Source organism: Selaginella moellendorffii, unplaced genomic scaffold (assembly GCF_000143415.4).
Source record: "Selaginella moellendorffii unplaced genomic scaffold, v1.0 SELMOscaffold_8, whole genome shotgun sequence".
Lineage (NCBI taxonomy): Eukaryota > Viridiplantae > Streptophyta > Lycopodiopsida > Selaginellales > Selaginellaceae > Selaginella > Selaginella moellendorffii.
In genome coordinates, this window is record NW_003314269.1 from 2,776,635 (window position 1) to 2,792,574 (window position 15,940).

General features: G+C 50.6%; 8 protein-coding genes across 8 annotated transcripts; 1 reads left to right on the plus strand and 7 right to left on the minus strand.

The window, feature by feature from the left end:
• Positions 1 to 56: 56 nt before the first annotated feature.
• On the minus strand, positions 57 to 1,863 carry LOC9635762 (putative L-ascorbate peroxidase 6). The gene is made up of 11 exons (XM_024672135.1): positions 1,773 to 1,863; positions 1,629 to 1,713; positions 1,440 to 1,561; positions 1,308 to 1,381; positions 1,207 to 1,249; positions 1,041 to 1,137; positions 889 to 972; positions 679 to 800; positions 532 to 601; positions 203 to 478; positions 57 to 138 (listed from the first exon to the last, which is right to left on the minus strand). Exons 1-10 carry the CDS (start codon positions 1,861 to 1,863, stop codon positions 379 to 381), a joined length of 888 nt encoding a protein of 295 aa, XP_024527903.1. The 3' UTR covers positions 57 to 138; positions 203 to 378.
• Positions 1,864 to 1,931: 68 nt separating this feature from the next.
• LOC9632319 (60S acidic ribosomal protein P0) lies at positions 1,932 to 3,478 on the minus strand. The gene is made up of 5 exons (XM_002967405.2): positions 3,179 to 3,478; positions 2,931 to 2,999; positions 2,766 to 2,864; positions 2,295 to 2,687; positions 1,932 to 2,179 (listed from the first exon to the last, which is right to left on the minus strand). The coding sequence occupies exons 1-5, from the start codon at positions 3,434 to 3,436 to the stop codon at positions 2,027 to 2,029; spliced, it is 972 nt and encodes a 323-aa protein (XP_002967451.1). The 5' UTR covers positions 3,437 to 3,478; the 3' UTR covers positions 1,932 to 2,026.
• A 20-nt stretch (positions 3,479 to 3,498) lies between these two features.
• LOC112345450 lies at positions 3,499 to 4,307 on the minus strand. The gene is made up of 4 exons (XM_024672220.1): positions 4,072 to 4,307; positions 3,860 to 4,018; positions 3,671 to 3,793; positions 3,499 to 3,610 (listed from the first exon to the last, which is right to left on the minus strand). The coding sequence occupies exons 1-4, from the start codon at positions 4,294 to 4,296 to the stop codon at positions 3,569 to 3,571; spliced, it is 549 nt and encodes a 182-aa protein (XP_024527988.1). The 5' UTR covers positions 4,297 to 4,307; the 3' UTR covers positions 3,499 to 3,568.
• A 43-nt stretch (positions 4,308 to 4,350) lies between these two features.
• Positions 4,351 to 5,202, minus strand: LOC112345423 (pentatricopeptide repeat-containing protein At2g13600-like). The gene has a single exon (XM_024672136.1). It carries the CDS (start codon positions 5,200 to 5,202, stop codon positions 4,351 to 4,353), a length of 852 nt encoding a protein of 283 aa, XP_024527904.1.
• Positions 5,203 to 5,218: 16 nt separating this feature from the next.
• Positions 5,219 to 6,921, minus strand: LOC112345424 (pentatricopeptide repeat-containing protein At2g35030, mitochondrial-like). The gene is made up of 4 exons (XM_024672137.1): positions 6,882 to 6,921; positions 6,623 to 6,706; positions 5,369 to 6,296; positions 5,219 to 5,318 (listed from the first exon to the last, which is right to left on the minus strand). The coding sequence occupies exons 1-4, from the start codon at positions 6,919 to 6,921 to the stop codon at positions 5,219 to 5,221; spliced, it is 1,152 nt and encodes a 383-aa protein (XP_024527905.1).
• Positions 6,922 to 7,142: 221 nt separating this feature from the next.
• Positions 7,143 to 8,475, minus strand: LOC9632321 (heavy metal-associated isoprenylated plant protein 7; the record flags this gene model as incomplete). The annotated part of the gene is made up of 4 exons (XM_002967407.2): positions 8,074 to 8,475; positions 7,927 to 8,002; positions 7,593 to 7,870; positions 7,143 to 7,232 (listed from the first exon to the last, which is right to left on the minus strand). Coding segments are annotated over exons 1-4 (501 nt in total), but the record flags the coding sequence as incomplete, so codon positions are not given.
• A 1,439-nt stretch (positions 8,476 to 9,914) lies between these two features.
• Positions 9,915 to 12,682, minus strand: LOC9632322 (LIMR family protein At5g01460). The gene is made up of 14 exons (XM_024672218.1): positions 12,026 to 12,682; positions 11,866 to 11,951; positions 11,675 to 11,814; positions 11,504 to 11,614; positions 11,352 to 11,450; positions 11,177 to 11,299; positions 11,059 to 11,121; positions 10,938 to 11,002; positions 10,777 to 10,886; positions 10,611 to 10,725; positions 10,482 to 10,547; positions 10,313 to 10,423; positions 10,189 to 10,255; positions 9,915 to 10,127 (listed from the first exon to the last, which is right to left on the minus strand). Exons 1-14 carry the CDS (start codon positions 12,373 to 12,375, stop codon positions 10,089 to 10,091), a joined length of 1,545 nt encoding a protein of 514 aa, XP_024527986.1. The 5' UTR covers positions 12,376 to 12,682; the 3' UTR covers positions 9,915 to 10,088.
• A 163-nt stretch (positions 12,683 to 12,845) lies between these two features.
• LOC9632323 lies at positions 12,846 to 14,264 on the plus strand. The gene is made up of 4 exons (XM_002967040.2): positions 12,846 to 13,666; positions 13,716 to 13,775; positions 13,831 to 14,036; positions 14,106 to 14,264. Exons 1-4 carry the CDS (start codon positions 12,904 to 12,906, stop codon positions 14,166 to 14,168), a joined length of 1,092 nt encoding a protein of 363 aa, XP_002967086.2. The 5' UTR covers positions 12,846 to 12,903; the 3' UTR covers positions 14,169 to 14,264.
• The last annotated feature ends 1,676 nt before the right edge of the window (positions 14,265 to 15,940 follow it).

The window sequence follows — 15,940 nt, forward strand, 5'->3', positions numbered from 1 at the left end:
CTTGCTCGACTTTCTTTCCCATTTGCCAGATCCATGCTACCTTCGGGGGGACTGCATTAGGACTGCATTAGAACTGCATTAAGCTTTGTCCAAAAATTTGTCTGGAGTTTTGTAGCTTTGCCCTTTACAGGCCCATGTCTGTGTTAAAAAGACAAGGAAAATATCATAAGAAATCGAAGCACGAGGTTTATAAAAGTCGTACCACTCATGGTCTGCGTCAATCTTTGCCTCGTTGCATTTGAGAGCGCCATATGCTTTCTTGCGAGGCCTCTGAGCACCCCACATGCAACGTGGCTGCGCCGGGAACACGAGAGCCAAAGAAGCAGCCAAAAAACAAAGAAGTAAGAAAACCATTCTCTATTGTATTACCAGGGACTTTTATCCTTCCCATTCCGCGCCTAGATTTACCAGCTTAGTGTAGGCCAACGTGAAATCGGCGTAGAACTTCGACTGGTCCCGCTTGTAAAGTTGTATCCAGCTGAAAGTCGAAGAAATAAACAGTATCATCTAAAACGAAATTCAGCGACTTACGGGAGGCACTCTTCGTCACTGACAAGGACTCTATCAGATGGCAAGCCGATCATTGACGCCATTTTGTTATCTGAAAAACAAAACAAAACAAAGAAAAAAATGAAAGAAAGGATGCACCGTCAAAGTCTTTGATCTTGGTCAGCTTACCAGGATCGCTCCAAGGCATCTTCAAGAGAACGTCGTAATAGCTGTTGTCAAACACTGTAGGATTGCCAAAACCTTTGCTGCCAAGCGTATGAGCGCCCGAAAGAGCTACCATTTCTTGAGTCCTACAAGCTTGACAAAGTCGCAGCCATTAGGAAAGTGATAAGAAAAAAGCATGAAAAGTTCGAGCGAACTTTGACGAGACATACTCACGAGAAACCCTTGCTTTGAAAAATCTTCTTCAGGGCCACAGCATTGAGATCCTCGCTAGGCAGCTCACCTTGTATGTCAGCAACACTGGATCAACACATAAACTAGACGGTCAATACACTGTCTTCCGGTCATAGTAAAGAGTCAACACCAACCTTGAGTCCAGTCTTCCTAACTTCACGGGAATGAAGGGTCCTCCACAGATAACGATGGCTTCTGACCCAGCAACAGCAATAAGATCCGCCCAAGACACTTAAAAAACATCAAAATAACGCAAAATTAATTCACGAAAGCATGGCGAGAATCTATGATAAACAGTACCATGAAGAGAACCTTCTAACTCCCCCCTAGCTTTGTTGAGGACCTAAGAAAAGGAGTGCTCATATTTGTTTAGCCTAACTTGACATGAGCATTACAATTACCTTGATGGATCGTTCGAGACCCGCGTTCTCTGGTCTTTCCAGCTCGTAAATGATAGATCCATTCATCCCACCACCTAAATGATATAAAAGAAGATGTCTAGACATTTGCGATGAAGAAGAAACTCGTTCTACCTTTGGAAGCGCTGAAAGTCCCAGCATCATGAAACACGAGCCTCAAAAGACCAGGAGCTTTTTGCTTGCTCACAACTTTCCGCAGAGCTTCACGAATGCGACTGTCTTTTGCATCCTCGCTTCTGCGCAAGGAGAGAAAAAAAAAATCCATCAAAGAACGAAGCGAGGATTTAAAAGCAAGCCACCGACACTGCTAAAGCAAACTTGCTGCTAAGTAGGGCTGCCGACGATGAGGAAAGAAGAGCAAAACGCCTAGTGACCACTGGACTCCTTGCTACAAAACAAGAACAGCCAAGCTCGAAATAAAAGAAACAGGAGAAGCATATAAGTTACCTTCGTCTCGACAATCGCAAGAAGCGCATCGGCCGCCATCGATCTTGGGAAGAGCGCCAACGGAGGACGTCCACGCGAGTAGCATTGCCATACCTAGATTAAAAAATGGGGGAAATCTTACATCCCTTGTTGTCGGGTTCGATTCCCGGCAACGGAAACTTTTAATCAAGCCACCATTTTTATCGCCAAAATTCAAAGACTTAAGATCGTCTAAACTTCGTCTAAACAAAACTTTGGTGTGTTCCAAAACTGTTCTAGCCTTCGCCTCCAAAAAGATCCATGAATCCTCCTCCATCATCTTCTTCTTCCTCGTCCTCTTCTTTCTTCTCCTCTGTAGCAGCCACCACAGGAGCAGTGCTCGATTCCTCCGGCACCAGAGCTACAGCCACGGCAAACTTGCTTGGATCCTGCACGAGGCACTAAACACGTCAAACCAAGAACACCACCTAGGACGAAAAACAAAAGAAGGCCAACCAAGACACTATCTAGAAATCCAGAAGCTAGAAATCCCAAACGAGGTACCTTCAAGTACTCCTTGGCGTTCTCGGCTTGCGGATACGAGTAGTCGGTGCTCAGCGCAATGGCCAGGACGTTCTTGTACGAGTTGAGGAAGAAGTGCGCGGCGGCCGCCAGTGTCGGGTAGCCGAGTGCGAGAGAGATGGCCGCCACCGCCGAGACTCCTTCGGCAAACTTTGCGACGAGGTCGTCGTCGGTGAGGTCGAGCACGGCGGGATCAAACACGGAGCCACTGTCGTAGACTCTGCGGACGACGAGTCCGTAGGAGAATGGCCGGATTCTCAGCTTTGCCAGGAGCGCTGCCTCCGAGGAGCCGACTTTGGTGCCTTTGCTGATGAGCTCCACGGAGGAGACGATCTCCACGGTCCCCTTGTTGATCTTCGTCGGGATATTCAGCGCCTAGAACAAGCGGCCAACTTAGTTGATATACCATATGCTTGATCACGAGATAAAAAATATAAATTCTAGAGTTTTTACCTGGAAGAAGGATGTGTGTGATGGATCGAGGCCAGTGCTTCCTGGCTGAATCGTCACGTCGATCGGAGCGACGAGGCCAACTCTAGCAGGCGCTCCAACCTTAGGAAAAAGAAAGACAAAGCTCAAGAATCCTTGAGAAGATCGATCGGAAGTGAAAGAACTTACCTTGTACTTCGCGATCACCTCACGGACCTCCTTAAGATCTCCTCTAGTGAAGACAAGCCCGACGTTTCCCTACAATGAACGAATGAACCTAGATCCAAGGCAGCTCCAAAATCCCATCAAGAAACCACGACATCGCCAAGAACACATCCAAGATCGAAGAGAGCCGCAAGATTTCGACAGGAAACGCGGCGAGGAGCGATGAAATCACGGGAAATCACAAAGATCACGCGCACAGGCAGATTTCTCACCACAAGGAGAGGAATGAGGTTGAGAACATCCCTGTTGCCCGTCTTCTCGGCGTACTTGCGGATCGTGCGCTTCATCAGCGTGTTCTTCCCCATGAGCACCACGGAATCGGGGCGGAGGCCCTGGCGGATCTGCTGCATCTGGTTGGATCCAACATTGTCCGCCGCGCAGATCAGCGCCCGGGCGTAGTCATCAAGGTACTTGCAAAGCTTGAGATCGTAGGCCTCCTTCTTCTCGAGCTTCGTCCCCTTGAACCCCATCGCCAAAAAAGCTAGAGGTTTTTGCTAGGGTTCTAGGCTATTTAAACAGCAAGAAAGCGCACTGACGGAATATCCAGAACAACACTTCACGCGACAGAATATGCCTCGATGCTAAAGAAGACGGAATGTGCCTTATCTTTGGTTAAGAACCGGGGGAATCAGCTCATCGTCTAGCTGAAGAACACACAGAGGATATCAAAACAATGGCTTTCAAAAAGAATTTCTATTTCTCACCAGATCAACTCCAGTTTCGTTCTCGGGCATCGCGAGCGACCATCCCGAATCCTCGACGCAGCTCCAAATTCTTTCGAAAGCTCGCTTGTAGGCTCCTTCGAGATCATTCTTCTCCGCTATCACCTAGAGATTCAATGCGTTGTGTTCTAGCATTGTTTCTAAAGTTTTGGAGGGATCGCAAGAGCTTACTTGGTGATCTAGCATGTTTTTGATGACGAGCACGAACCTCGCGGCGTCCAGCTTCCCTTCCTTGACGAGATACTCCCCCGCCTCATCCAGTTCTTCCAGGCAATCCATCACCGACTTGGATTTCTTGCCGAGCATCACTTGGAGCGCATCGTTTGCCAGCTGAAAAACGACCGGTATCACCGCAAATTTTCGCAGAGGAAACGAGAACTTGCCTCATTCAGGCCCTCTAGAACGACGTCCTCCTCTAGCAAATCTTCGCTTACCGGCGCAGGCTCTGCTACTTTTGGCGCCGGAGCATGGTCACTCACTCGCTTCTTCGCGAGGCAGACAATGTGGGCGGCCGAGAATCTCCCCCAGCTCCTCAATCCCACGCGCAACCTGGGCACCACGGAGAAATTGAAAACCACTGGCGCTGGAGCCACCCGGAGCTCCGCCATAGCCACCAGGAGCCCTAAAAACAGGGGATTAACCCCTTCCCGCTCTTTTCACGCTCAAATTGGAGACCCAGAGATCCAGGCATTCGACAGCAGCAAATACGGCACTGAGTTCTCGGGATCGAGCGACGACGCGAGCCGCGCGGCTAGCGATCCCTGCTCCACATCCGCCTGGACATTGCAAGCGCCCAGCAGAATCGTCCAGGCCACCGAATCGGGCTCAAAGGGCATGCTCTCGATCAGATCCTGGGCGTGATCCAGCTGCCCAGTGCGCGCCAATTGATCTACCACGCACATATAGTGATCAAGCATCGCCGCCACGCCAAAATCCCCAACGAGCGAGACAAAGTAGCCGACGGTATTCTCTACAGATCCTATACGACCACACGCAAGGAGGACGCTCACGAATGTGACGGTATTGGGTTCGAATCCCTCCCACGCCATCGCCCGGAAGAGCCCCAGTGCTGCACGCCCATCCCCGTTTTGGGCACAAGCCGAGATAATCCCGTTCCACACGGGGAGCCCTAAATGGGGAGTTTTTGCAAACAACGACCTCGCGGCTGCCACGCGTCCATTTTGCGCGTACCCCGCGATCATTGCGTTCCACGAGACGAGGTCCAAGTGGGGCATCTTATCAAACACCTCCTTGGCTTCCTCCACATGCCCCTGTTGGGCAAGGGCCCCAACCAGGGCAGTCCACGCCACAAGATCCCGCTCCACCATACCGTGGAATATCCTCCGCGCATCTTCCAGTCTCCCGCGCTGGGCGTGCGCGACTAGCATCGCCGTCCAGGCCAGGAGGTTCTTCTCGGGCATCCTGTCGAATATACTCTGCGCATCTTCCAGATGCCCTCTCTGGGCATATGCCGCGAGCACGCATACGTAGGTCGCGGTGTCCGGCTCGAGCATCCGATCGAAGAGCCGCCTAGCGCGGGAAATCTCGCCCAATTGGAGGAACCCATTGATGAGCGTGTTCCAAGACGCGGACGCGCGGTTGGGCATTCGATCGAACAGCCGCTCCGCCTCTGCCAGATCACCGCTGTCGATGTAGGCGGTAATGAGCGCGTTCCAGGACGTGATCCCCGGATTAGGGCTGCGATCGAAGAGCTCCCGGGCCTCGGCGAGGCGCCCGTTGGACGTGTAGCCCGCGATGAGCGTTCCCCAGGCCTCGGGGGTCGGGTGTTCGAGTCGCGCGAACATCCGGACGGCCTCGTGGAGATTCCCATTCCGGGCACACGCGGACATCATCGCGTTCCACGTAACCGGGCACCACCGCGGCATGCCGCGGAAGATTCTCTGCGCATCTCCGAGATGCCCGTTACGGGCATATGCTGTGACGAGGCCGGTCCACGAATATTCGTCGTGCTCGGGCATCTCATCAAAAACTTGTCTTGATTCCGCAAGATGCCCGTTTTGCGCCAGCGCTGAGAAGAGCGCGTTCCAGCAAACGCTGCTTCTTTGGGGAATCTTTTCGAAGATACCACGAGCTCTGTGTAAATGCCGGTTTGAGGCATATGCTGTTGCAATGGCGTTCCAGCAGACTTCGTCTTTGCGAGAGATGGTGTCGAATACTTTCTTCGCCTCCTGAACGAAACCGGCTTTAGCGTATGCGCCCATGATCGCAGTCTCGGATATAGTGCTTCGACTGGGCAGCCAGTCGAAGATCTCTCTTGCAGAACGCAATTGCCCTGCACTGGCAAATGCGGCGATCATCGCGGTCGCGGCCACCGGATCCCAACGAGGCATCCGATCGTAAAAGATTGCAGCTGTGGAGAGAAACCCAGTTGTCTGCGTGTGCGCTGAGACGATGATGTTCCAGGAGAAGATGTTTCTCTTGACCATCGAGTCGAAGACACAGCGAGCCTCGCCGAGTTTGCCACACCGGGCATACATGTGAATGACAAGATTGTTGAAGAACGCCTCGGCTCCATGGCTGGAGCTGGCGATCTGGGCGTGGAGAGCCTGGGCTTGGACGGGATCTCGGCATTTTCGGAGGAGCTCAGCTGTGGCGTGCCGATCAAAACGCATCCAAATCTCACATCGTTTTCAGTAAAGGCCAAGAGTGATAAAGTATTTCTAATTTGCATACATTGCATTGTGGTCTCAGGCCTAAGACTCCTAACAACATGTATTATTCCATTCATCATGCTCTTAAAAAACAGTCGAGTGTGATCCTCCCAAAATCTCCAGCCAAGCTTAACAACAGTAGATTCCAAGGGAAAAACTCATCATACTTTAACTATACGCGTGACCAATCAAACATGGAAGATTCCACAGAAAAGGACGAGTGCTAAGCGTCGTTTTAGGAGGACTTTTATTTACAATAAACCCGGAAAAACATCTCTGCTGGCTCTATACACATTCTCCCTGCCTAGTTTCCTGTGCGAGGAATCCTCGCCCCTGTCTCCCTGATCTGATAGAACCCAAGAGAGATCGAAAAACTATGGCTCCAGATCGATCGATCGACCAGAGATCTCGATCGCACGAGATCGAGGAGAGGGACGAACCATTGCTTTGATCATCGATCACATAAGCGAGCACGCGTTTGGGTTCTCGTCGCTAAAGTACTGCGGCGCTATGATCCTCACCGTCTCGAACTGCATTGGAGGCTGGTTGGACAGCGTCCATGGCTCCGGCTCCGGTCTGTAGTAATCCCTCTCCCTCTCCTCATATCTTTCCTCGTATCTCTCCTCCTCCTCTTCCTTCTTCTCCTTCTTCTCCTCCTTCTCTTCCTTCTTCTCTTCCTTCTTCTTCTCCTCCTTCTTCTCCTCCTTCTCTTCGGCCTTCTCCTCTTTCTTCTCTTCTTTCTTCTTCTCCTCCTTCTCTTCGGCCTTCTCTTCTTTCTTCTCCTCTTTCTTCTCTTCTTTCTTCTTCTCCTCCTTCTTCTCTTCGGCCTTCTCTTCTTTCTTCTCTTCTTTCTTCTTCTCTTCCTTCGTCTCTTCCTTCTTCTCTTCCTTCTTCCCTTCCTTCTTCTCCTCCTTCGTCTCTTCCTTCTTCTCCTCCTTCTTCTTCTCTTCCTTCGTCTCTTCCTTCTTCTCTTCCTTGTCCTTCTTCTCTTCCTTCTTCTCTTCCTTGTCCTTCTTCTCCTCCTTCTTCTCTTCCTTGTCCTTCTTCTCCTCCTTCTTCTCTTCCTCCTTGAACTTCACCTCCTTGTCCTTCTTCTTCTCCTCCTTCTTCTCTCCCTTCTCTTCCTCCTTGAACTTCACCTCCTTGTCCTTCTTCTCCTCGCCCTTGTCCTCCTTCTTCTCCTCCTTCTCCTTCTTCTCTTCCTTCTTCTCCTCTTTCTTCTCCTCCTTCTCCTTCTTCTCTTCCTTCTCTTCTTTCTTCTCCTCTTTCTTCTCTTCCTTTTTCTCTCCCTTCTCCTCCTTCTTCTCCTCCTTCTCCTTCTTCTCTTCCTTCTTCTCGGATTTCTCCTCGTCGGATGATTTCTTCTCCTCTTTGGGTGGCGGAGGAGGAGATGGCCAGAAATCCGCCTGCTTTCCCGTCTTCTTGGCCCTCTTGAGCACCTCCTTGGGATCCACAAACCCTTTAACCGTCACCTTTCCTTCGTTGCGATTCACGTCCAGCGACATAAGCCCTGAGAACACACCATCAGATCGAGAAACACGCGAAATTCGCGATAAATTTCCATACCTTTCACCTTGTTGAGCGATTTCTTCACCTTCTTCTCGCATCCCAGGCAGTGAATTTTCACCTTGAGCACCACAGTCTGCGAGCACGAGATGAATTGGATTCCAAATCCAGCCAAAACCCCTCACAGAAACATAAACACTCACTCACCACGGGCTCCAGCGGCTTCGCATCCTCCTTCTCCTCCTTCTTCTCCCCGTCCCCCATTCCAGACCGATTCGATTCAACCGCAGCTCCGATTGCTCCTCAGCAATTCCGGGCACCAAATTGCCCTGGATCTACCCCGACCTAACAGCAGAATCCCCCAAGAACAGATCGGCCGCGCGAATCCGACACCCGCATTTGGCATCTGGCGGCCGCGCCGGTGCTGGCGATGCGCCGCGACATCGAATTGGACAAGAAGAGATGAGGGAGAGAGAGAGAGAGAGAGCGCGTAGTGTGTTCTTGGTGGAGGTCGACAAGCTTTGGCTATGGCGGCCGACTAACGGACGAAAAAAACTAAAGATAATTATACGGCTGGGGTATTTGCCAATGCTTAAGGGCCCCGCCCAAAATGCCCCCACTGGGCATTTTCTAGTCAAAGTTGAGGACTCACCCAAAAGTAAAGTTAGCCGGTACAAAATTTAGGGCAGATTTAGGGTTTGGCAATACAATCGCTTTGACAGTATCTTTTCGCTCGATTGATCTCTTGCTCCATTAGAATATTTGGTTTTCTGTATGTATTATATAGAAAGGCCATGATTCCATTCCTTTCGAGCGTCAACTTTTGCGGTGCATGAAATGGATGTTTTTGAGGAGGAAAAAGAGGGCACCACGAGAACTTTGCGCGTAAGCTTTTTGGTCCGAAGCTTCTGTGGAATCAGCGCATATGATCGAGACCAGCCACAATTCCCATCCGAACTCTTGTGTTGATCGAAGCAAATTTAACATTTCAACCTTCAACTTCTCCCCTGGAATACCTTTTGATAGCATATGAAAGCTGGCGATGATTTCGATTCATTTGGATTGATCTCTCTGCTGCGGATGAATCCAATTTTCACTGTTTTGTAGCTCTTCTTGATGTCGACATTGGATCAAATTCTTTGATTTTTTTATATACTTTGGGGTATTCCAGTTTTCAGTTTCTGGGAGCCCGCCATGTTACCTCCAAATTCGTATTGTGTTTCTAAAGGTAGATAGGGACGCCATTCTTTTCCTCCTCTCCTTTTTTTTAACTCCCTTTCTATTTTATCTTCGCAGGAAAGATGACGATTTCAGGACCCCCGGGAATCGTGGTACCGCAAAAGTTCTTTGCTCACGCATGCACGCACGAAGAACTTATCCCTACGTTACACACACACTGGGGATGGACATAATTTGCAAAGATCCCTCCATTTTTTCTTCTCGAAGCATAAGTATAGTATAGTATACTATACTATACTATACTAGCTACTTGAAACATACAAACAAATGTACCTACTATATATTATACTCGGGGCCTTGGAGTACCCAGCAGATCCATGGGAGCTTTTCAGGAACTCCAAGAGTTTCCAAGGACTGTAAGAGACATTACCTCTTGGATCCTGCAAATGGGATGCTGCCATTGGCACAAAGGATAATTCGTTTAGTCCTGGCTCTTAAAGTCTCCCAATTCTTGCAGCCTACAGAAGAAAACTGGAAACCCTGCGGGGAGGTTTCCATCGCTCGCAAAGAGAGCCTGGGCATGTGTAAGCCTGTATATGCTACTTTTTACAACAGAAGCTGGTACTGGAAGACTTGGCAGTGGAAAAGAAGGTGATAAAGAAAATAACTGCGGTCGTTGTTACAAGGCCGCAAATTTCAATCACCGCCCAGCTCAGTTGCATTTGCAAATCCAAGTGGTGTCAGCAGTGGCGTCACCTTTTTGGTGTGCCTGAGCTGGAAAACGGAAACAGCTTCGAGCTCAGATGTTGATACTCGAAATTCTCCAAAGTTTACGTGGCAAGAGATTAGTGACAATGAATAGTCAACCATTTCTTCCAAACATTTTCTTTAACATTTTATTACGGTATAATTACTAAATGCTTCATTACTTTCACTACCATCATCCACACATATACGAGGCCGTTCCACAAGCTACCTAGGAAAAAATATGGAAGGAGAATCAAAAGAATGCAACCAAGCCTGATGGAACTTGTGAAGAAGAGTTATACTCCAGCGGCTGTTCTCTTCTTCCTTCTCCATCCCTGCAGGAGAAACCACAAGAGTGAGCACACAAAAGCCTCATTCCTTGCGGCTTGGACTTACAAATGCCAGGTAATAAACCAAAGTCACCACCGATAATACACAGAAAGCAATTTGAAAGACGTTGTACCTGCGATTACACAAGAGTTTAGCATCACCGAAACAAGAGAAAACAGCCAAACCGTACCTAAACAAGTACTTGATTCCACGAAGGGATTCAAGTGTAAGACCAAATATTTCTTGAGCTGTGGTTGCACGCGCATACAATGCAAATGCTTTAGAGCAGAACTGGATCACACTGGAGAGTTTGTATCCAAGTTGGAGTTTTGAAAGCTAAGAATCTTGATAGTGCATACCTGACAGAGCAGAGAAGAATAAGGCCCACGTTGAAAAGGAACGAGTTCATCAGCGTCCCGCCATACCTTGACAAGAGAAAGTGAACAACTTAGAAACGCAAGAACCATCTAGCATGAGTTACTAGTTACTTCATCGGGTGAATTGCTATCAAACCAAAGTTTAGGCCAAGGTGCATTTCACCAGATATGACTGCCAGAATCAAATAAAGGCAGAAAAACGCAAACGCCACTGTGCCAAGTAGTCCTGCAAGATTGTACGTGATTGATTAGTTTAACTAGAAGAAGAAAAGTATACCCCAAACGTCATCAAGCTTGATGAAAACTTGATTTAAGAATGAAGAGAAAGGCGGTTTGATGAGCATGTAGACAATTATATGTGCCACCCATGCTCCTGAAACGACAAGGCTGCACCATACCACATTAGAACTTACAGAAAGCTCATTCGGCTAAGCATACCCAACAAGGCCAAGTAGAAGTTTGGAAAGATAGCCCAGCACTGTTAACGCCCAAGTCGTATCAGCCTGAACCACTCTGTAAGCCAAGAAAGAAAGAAAAGAAGCTAGAAAAGCAAGCGCACCTTTTCCCCCTGCGGATAAGCTTCTTCAAGGCGTTGCACGTCCTCTTCCAGGTACAGCAATTCCTGTTTAGCAAGAGAGAAAGTCACTTTAGCAGAAACGTTGCAGATTTAACCATACTTGCTGGACTTTCTTCATTTCCTTTCTCCACTTTCTCCCCTTTCCCGAGCTTCTTTCTTCGCGTTGAAGGGCCAGTGTCGTTTCTTTGAGCTCCCTTGCACGCTTTCCTAGAATAGTTGCCTCCTGAAACGTAACATGGTAGTGAAAAGCCGAAGAAAAGTCACTCAGAACAGACCTTTATATATTGCGACCTTGTGATTACTGCCGTTGGACGCTTGAAAAAAGCGAATATCAAGCTCAGTGGCAAACAGGCGATTCCAACACCTCCAAAAATCTGAAAAGTAAAAGTACTATGCAATGGATAATCGCTCAAGTCGCGGCGCTTACGGTAAACAAAACCGATCCAACTATTGTTGTCAAAGCAATCAGGTACTGTGGGAAAGTCGTTCGCATTGACCAGGTAGCTTCCGCTCCATAGCCGGCATTATACGCCGAACACTAGACAAGAACGTGTCAGCAAACAGTATAATCTTCGAAAGAGATCCTAAATTCCGTCACCTGAATGCTCCTGACAGCGTTGGGAGAATTAGTGGGAACAAGGCAAGGACTCCGAGAAGTCAATTGAGAATAATCGGTAGTGAAACCGATGGTAGTGGAGGACAAATGTCGCACAGTGAAATCAACCTTTCCAATGAGTCCTGTGTCAATGTAAGATAAGATCACCCGGAAACAAACAAAGATCTCAGTACCATATAAGATCCCAAGAACAAGCCCGACGACAATGGCGATCACGATCACCCACATAAGTGCGCCTACTGCTCTTCGTGCTACACTCCTATGAAAGGAAAAATAAACACAAACAATGAGGACTCAAGCCAATCGAATGGAAAGAAACTAGTAATGACTTACTTCTCTTGGTCACCTTCGTAGTAGAACATTGTAAAAGGAATTACCAAGAAGACGAGCACAGCGTCGATGATGTAGACGGCATACCAGAGGTCCTTCATGGGAAGCGTAAGATCACAGGCCCCATTGTACAAGGCACGCTGACAAGCATGCCGGTTTGCGACGTCCGCCGGAAGCATCAAAATCGAGAGCTGTGCTACGGACAAACCGAAAACCACTACCGCCTTTGGGAAGTACGCCTGGTTGTGATCATCCGGGTGCTGGTAATTCACTAGAAGATAGGTGTTGAAGAGGAAAACTAGAACCGTCACGACGATGACTATGATCAGGAGGATCACATTGAAGTCCGACATTGCAGGAGCTCGACACTTCTTTCCTTCCAAATCACCTGTGCCCCAAGCGCATTTTCGGCGCGCGGCGAGCTCGCAGCTGGCCCTGTCCTAGATTCCGCGAGAAGAACCCGGAGACACAAATTGGAGAGCCAGATCTAGCTTCCCTGCGCTGCCGACGAGGATTCAGCTACTTACATTCGTCGCCAGCGACGAGCACGACGCAGCGCCCCTGAATCTGGCGCCAGAAGCACGCTCCGGAGGTCCCGCGCATCCAAAACCCTAGCCCTCGACGACGCGCTTGTAACTCTGTTCGCCATATCCAGCCATTGAAAACATACTGGGCGTCATATTCTGGTAGCTTCGCATATTCCGTTGGGGAAAAGATTCCGTCAAAGCTCTAACGAGAGTGTTTGAATTTCGCGCTCGCTGGCAGCTCTCCTCTTTATACAGATCGACGGCGCGAGCGCGACCAGCTAGGGTTCCTCCCCGGGCAGGGTTTCGCGACCGCGCGCGCGATTCATGTAAGATTTCGCGGTTCCTAGATCTCAGATGGGCGTTCTCAAGGATCTACTGGCGTCGGGAGCTCTGGAGAGCAAGGCCAATGCGCCGGCAAGGGCGCCGCTCAAGATTCTGAATGGACCCGGCGTCGTCGACATCAAGCCCAGGTTCGTCCACAATCTCTCGGCCTGCCAGGGCTGGGGCGCCGATTCTGATGCCAAGCTGGGAACTTTCCCTACAAAAATCGAGATCGGCACAGTTGGTTCGTGCCTAGATGCGCAATCGCAGTGGCAGAGGAGGACGAGGAGGCCCAAGCAGCCGACCGTTATCGTCAGGCCCAGTGTTCTTCCGGAGGATGAGAAGCCGCAGGAGCCCGTTCCCCCGTCTGGAGTCTTGGGCGAGCTCAAACCGGGGATAATTGGCCGTGTTCACGATAGCAAGTACGTCCATTCGGCGATTGGAGCTGTTCTAAAGTCCGGGACTTTGGTCCGCAAGCGATGCCGGGAGTTTGCCGATGAAAATCGTGGAGTTGCGAAGCCGACGGTTGTGGCTTGCAAGCAAGTGAAGCGCGAGCGTCCAGAGGCCAACTTAGAGGAGATGCTTACATTCACGGAGGCGCTGGAAAGCTTGGAAAACAGGGCTACAAACGATTCGGAGGTGGCCACCAGTGTGGAAGATTTTAGCTGTGGGACTTTGGAAGGTTCCCGCTCTAAAACCGAGAGCTGGGACGTTACGATTGACAAGCTGGTGGATGACGAGCAAGACGATGATCATCACTCGATGACTCAGAGCGACGCAATGATCCAGAAGCAAAGTAAGTCTGGCTCGCTCTTTGGGTTGATGGAATGGTGTTCTTTTTCCAGGTGGTCCTGCCGCGATCTGGCTTAAGCTTGTCAACCAGGATATCAAAGGAAGAATCTCAGGTCTGCTTTCGCTCGTGACCTGTCATGGAATCTCACGAGTGTAAGATTTGCGCAGCCTTGAAGCGGAGCCGGAGACGAGTTAGAACAGCCATCGTTGCCAAGGACGATATTTTTATGCCGGCTGATAAATCCAGCTTCCTCGACCTCAGCCGGCACGAAGATCCGGCAAAGGCCAAGCGACAGTACGAGCTCCAAATGGACAAATGGAAGGCCTTGTTCCTCACCATGGACCACGCCCTTGGCGCGGAGGCCGCTCAGCTGGTAACCAAGAGCTTAAATCTTCTTTGCTGAACTTTTTCCTCACATTCTTTCTGCTCTTGGTTTTCGCAGGATAGTCAGTGGAAATCGCTCCAAGAGCTGCGATGCTCATGTAATACTCAACAACATGGATAGGAACCTTCTCAAGAAGATAAGACACCCGAATATTCTTTAGGGTTTATTTGAATGAGCGAATATTCTAATCTAACCCTTGGTAGGGCTTGGTTTCAACGGCATGTGTACGGCATTTTCCTTCACCGTCCTCGTCCTCGTCCTCGCCGCTCTCCTCTTCACCGTCGCCACTCTCCTCCTCACCGTCCTCGTCCTCTTCATCGTCCTCACCACTCTTCTCTTCATCGTCCTCTTGGGCCGACGAAGTGATTGGAGATTTCGATTTCTTCCAAGGCGCCTCAACCTTTTGTATCACCATCTCATCATCCATGAACCCCTGCGCTTGCATATCTGTACAAAACACCCACAGCAAGCTGTTTGCACCCTCGGCAGAAACCTCACGAGGACGAATGTGCTCCTCAAACATGACTTGCGGATACACCTCCTCGGGGTACTTCGTCACGTACGGAACGAGCTCCGGCGCACCACCCAACCTCAGCTCCTCGCAGAAAAACCTCAGTAGCTCCTCCTCCTCCTCCTCGTCAGGCTTCTCGCGATAGTGGAAAAACGGGAGAAAGAAGCCCCGCGCAAGCCAATGCACCGTCACCGTTTTCGCGCCGTCCCAGTCGCCAATGCTCTCGACGTGCCCCGAGCCGGGATCAACCAATACCTGCCCGCTGCCAAACTCGGGGTGACAAAGGAAGAACTTCTCCGGGAAATCGGGCTGGAAATCCTCCAGCCACTCGAGGATGATCTCCGCGTTGGCCCTGATCGATCCGCCGTATAAGGGGCTGTCTCCATACAGCAGCAGCAACCCCTGGATCTGGTTCCAAGCATACTCCTTCCAAGTCGAATAGGGGCCGGGGCTGAGGCGATCGCCCACGTCCATTCCGCGCTCCATGGCGATGGCCACGGCGCCGTCGCGCAGCACGCCCACGCACGGAGACCCGTCGGATGCGAGTGCCATGTCACCAATCCCCTTCAGCGGGTGGCGGTACAGCTGGAGCGTCACGGCTGCCAGGTCGGACAGCACCCTCTTCCTCCATGCCAGCGTGGAGCGGCTGTCCTCCCAAAGATCCCACAGCCGTACACCGTCGGCCACGGGTAGAACCGCCAGGTAGGACATCCCCCGTGTCGCGTAACGGAAGGGCGGGCTTGCCACGTGGATCGGCCCCGCGACGACCGTGGGGCCGCCTAGCTGCGACAGGAAGAGAGTGGCCGCGTAGCCAGAGACCGCCTCTTGGGGAGAAATCCGGCTGCGGCGAGTGAGCGGGAGGCGAAGCGCGACGCGACGCTCACTCCGACCCTTGTCTACCAGCAATGTGTCGAGCACAAGGTACCTGCCACGGCCAAGGACGCCCTGGATGCGGACACAGCAGCCCAGCACTTTCCCGATGATCCTCTCCAAGCGTCCCGGAAAGCAACCAAAACAGTCGAAGACGATGCGCCTGACACGCTCCATCACTCCATTCCTCTCGCAATACCCTAAAAGCTATCGACCGGTCACCGCGAGGATGCCCACCATACGGAGAGGTGCTGCTGCTGCTCGCATATATGTCGTATGGAACGTTGTCACCGCGCTTTAAGTCCAGTACTCGACTGACTCCATTTGCAGCGTGACAAAGTTGGCATCCCACGTTGTGTCTTGAATTTCCTTGTGAAAGAAGTCAGCGCGGACCGTCAAGCTCCACAGCGTTGACAGGGCCTTGCAAGCTTCCAACAGACTCCGCCTGGGTCAAAGTTGGGGAGTTGCATCTGGATGTGGGCTACAGATCTGGAGCTACTCAACCAACCTT

Coding starts and splice junctions, on each gene's coding strand:
- LOC112345423 (XM_024672136.1), bottom strand. CDS start 5,202: ATGCTCGAGCCGGACACCGCGACCTACGTATGCGTGCTCGCGGCATAT.
- LOC9635762 (XM_024672135.1), bottom strand. CDS start 1,863: ATGGCAATGCTACTCGCGTGGACGTCCTCCGTTGGCGCTCTTCCCAAG. Junction 1,138..1,206: donor GTTAGAAGGTTCTCTTCATG/GTACTGTTTATC, acceptor ATGTTTTTTAAG/TGTCTTGGGCGGATCTTATT. Junction 479..531: donor AGTGACGAAGAGTGCCTCCC/GTAAGTCGCTGA, acceptor TTCGACTTTCAG/CTGGATACAACTTTACAAGC.
- LOC9632319 (XM_002967405.2), bottom strand. CDS start 3,436: ATGGGGTTCAAGGGGACGAAGCTCGAGAAGAAGGAGGCCTACGATCTC. Junction 3,000..3,178: donor ACCTCATTCCTCTCCTTGTG/GTGAGAAATCTG, acceptor CGTTCATTGTAG/GGAAACGTCGGGCTTGTCTT. Junction 2,865..2,930: donor AGGTGATCGCGAAGTACAAG/GTAAGTTCTTTC, acceptor CTTTTTCCTAAG/GTTGGAGCGCCTGCTAGAGT.
- LOC9632322 (XM_024672218.1), bottom strand. CDS start 12,375: ATGTCGGACTTCAATGTGATCCTCCTGATCATAGTCATCGTCGTGACG. Junction 11,815..11,865: donor TGTTCTTGGGATCTTATATG/GTACTGAGATCT, acceptor ACATTGACACAG/GACTCATTGGAAAGGTTGAT. Junction 11,615..11,674: donor ACGCTGTCAGGAGCATTCAG/GTGACGGAATTT, acceptor GTTCTTGTCTAG/TGTTCGGCGTATAATGCCGG.
- LOC9632323 (XM_002967040.2), top strand. CDS start 12,904: ATGGGCGTTCTCAAGGATCTACTGGCGTCGGGAGCTCTGGAGAGCAAG. Junction 13,667..13,715: donor CGCAATGATCCAGAAGCAAA/GTAAGTCTGGCT, acceptor TTCTTTTTCCAG/GTGGTCCTGCCGCGATCTGG. Junction 14,037..14,105: donor GCGCGGAGGCCGCTCAGCTG/GTAACCAAGAGC, acceptor TGGTTTTCGCAG/GATAGTCAGTGGAAATCGCT.
- LOC112345450 (XM_024672220.1), bottom strand. CDS start 4,296: ATGGCGGAGCTCCGGGTGGCTCCAGCGCCAGTGGTTTTCAATTTCTCC. Junction 3,794..3,859: donor AAAACATGCTAGATCACCAA/GTAAGCTCTTGC, acceptor TTGAATCTCTAG/GTGATAGCGGAGAAGAATGA. Junction 3,611..3,670: donor ACGAAACTGGAGTTGATCTG/GTGAGAAATAGA, acceptor TGTGTTCTTCAG/CTAGACGATGAGCTGATTCC.
- LOC112345424 (XM_024672137.1), bottom strand. CDS start 6,921: ATGGACGCTGTCCAACCAGCCTCCAATGCAGTTCGAGACG. Junction 6,707..6,881: donor CTCCAATGCAGTTCGAGACG/GTGAGGATCATA, acceptor GGGTTCTATCAG/ATCAGGGAGACAGGGGCGAG. Junction 5,319..5,368: donor AGCCCTAATCCGGGGATCAC/GTCCTGGAACGC, acceptor GTGATCTGGCAG/AGGCGGAGCGGCTGTTCGAT.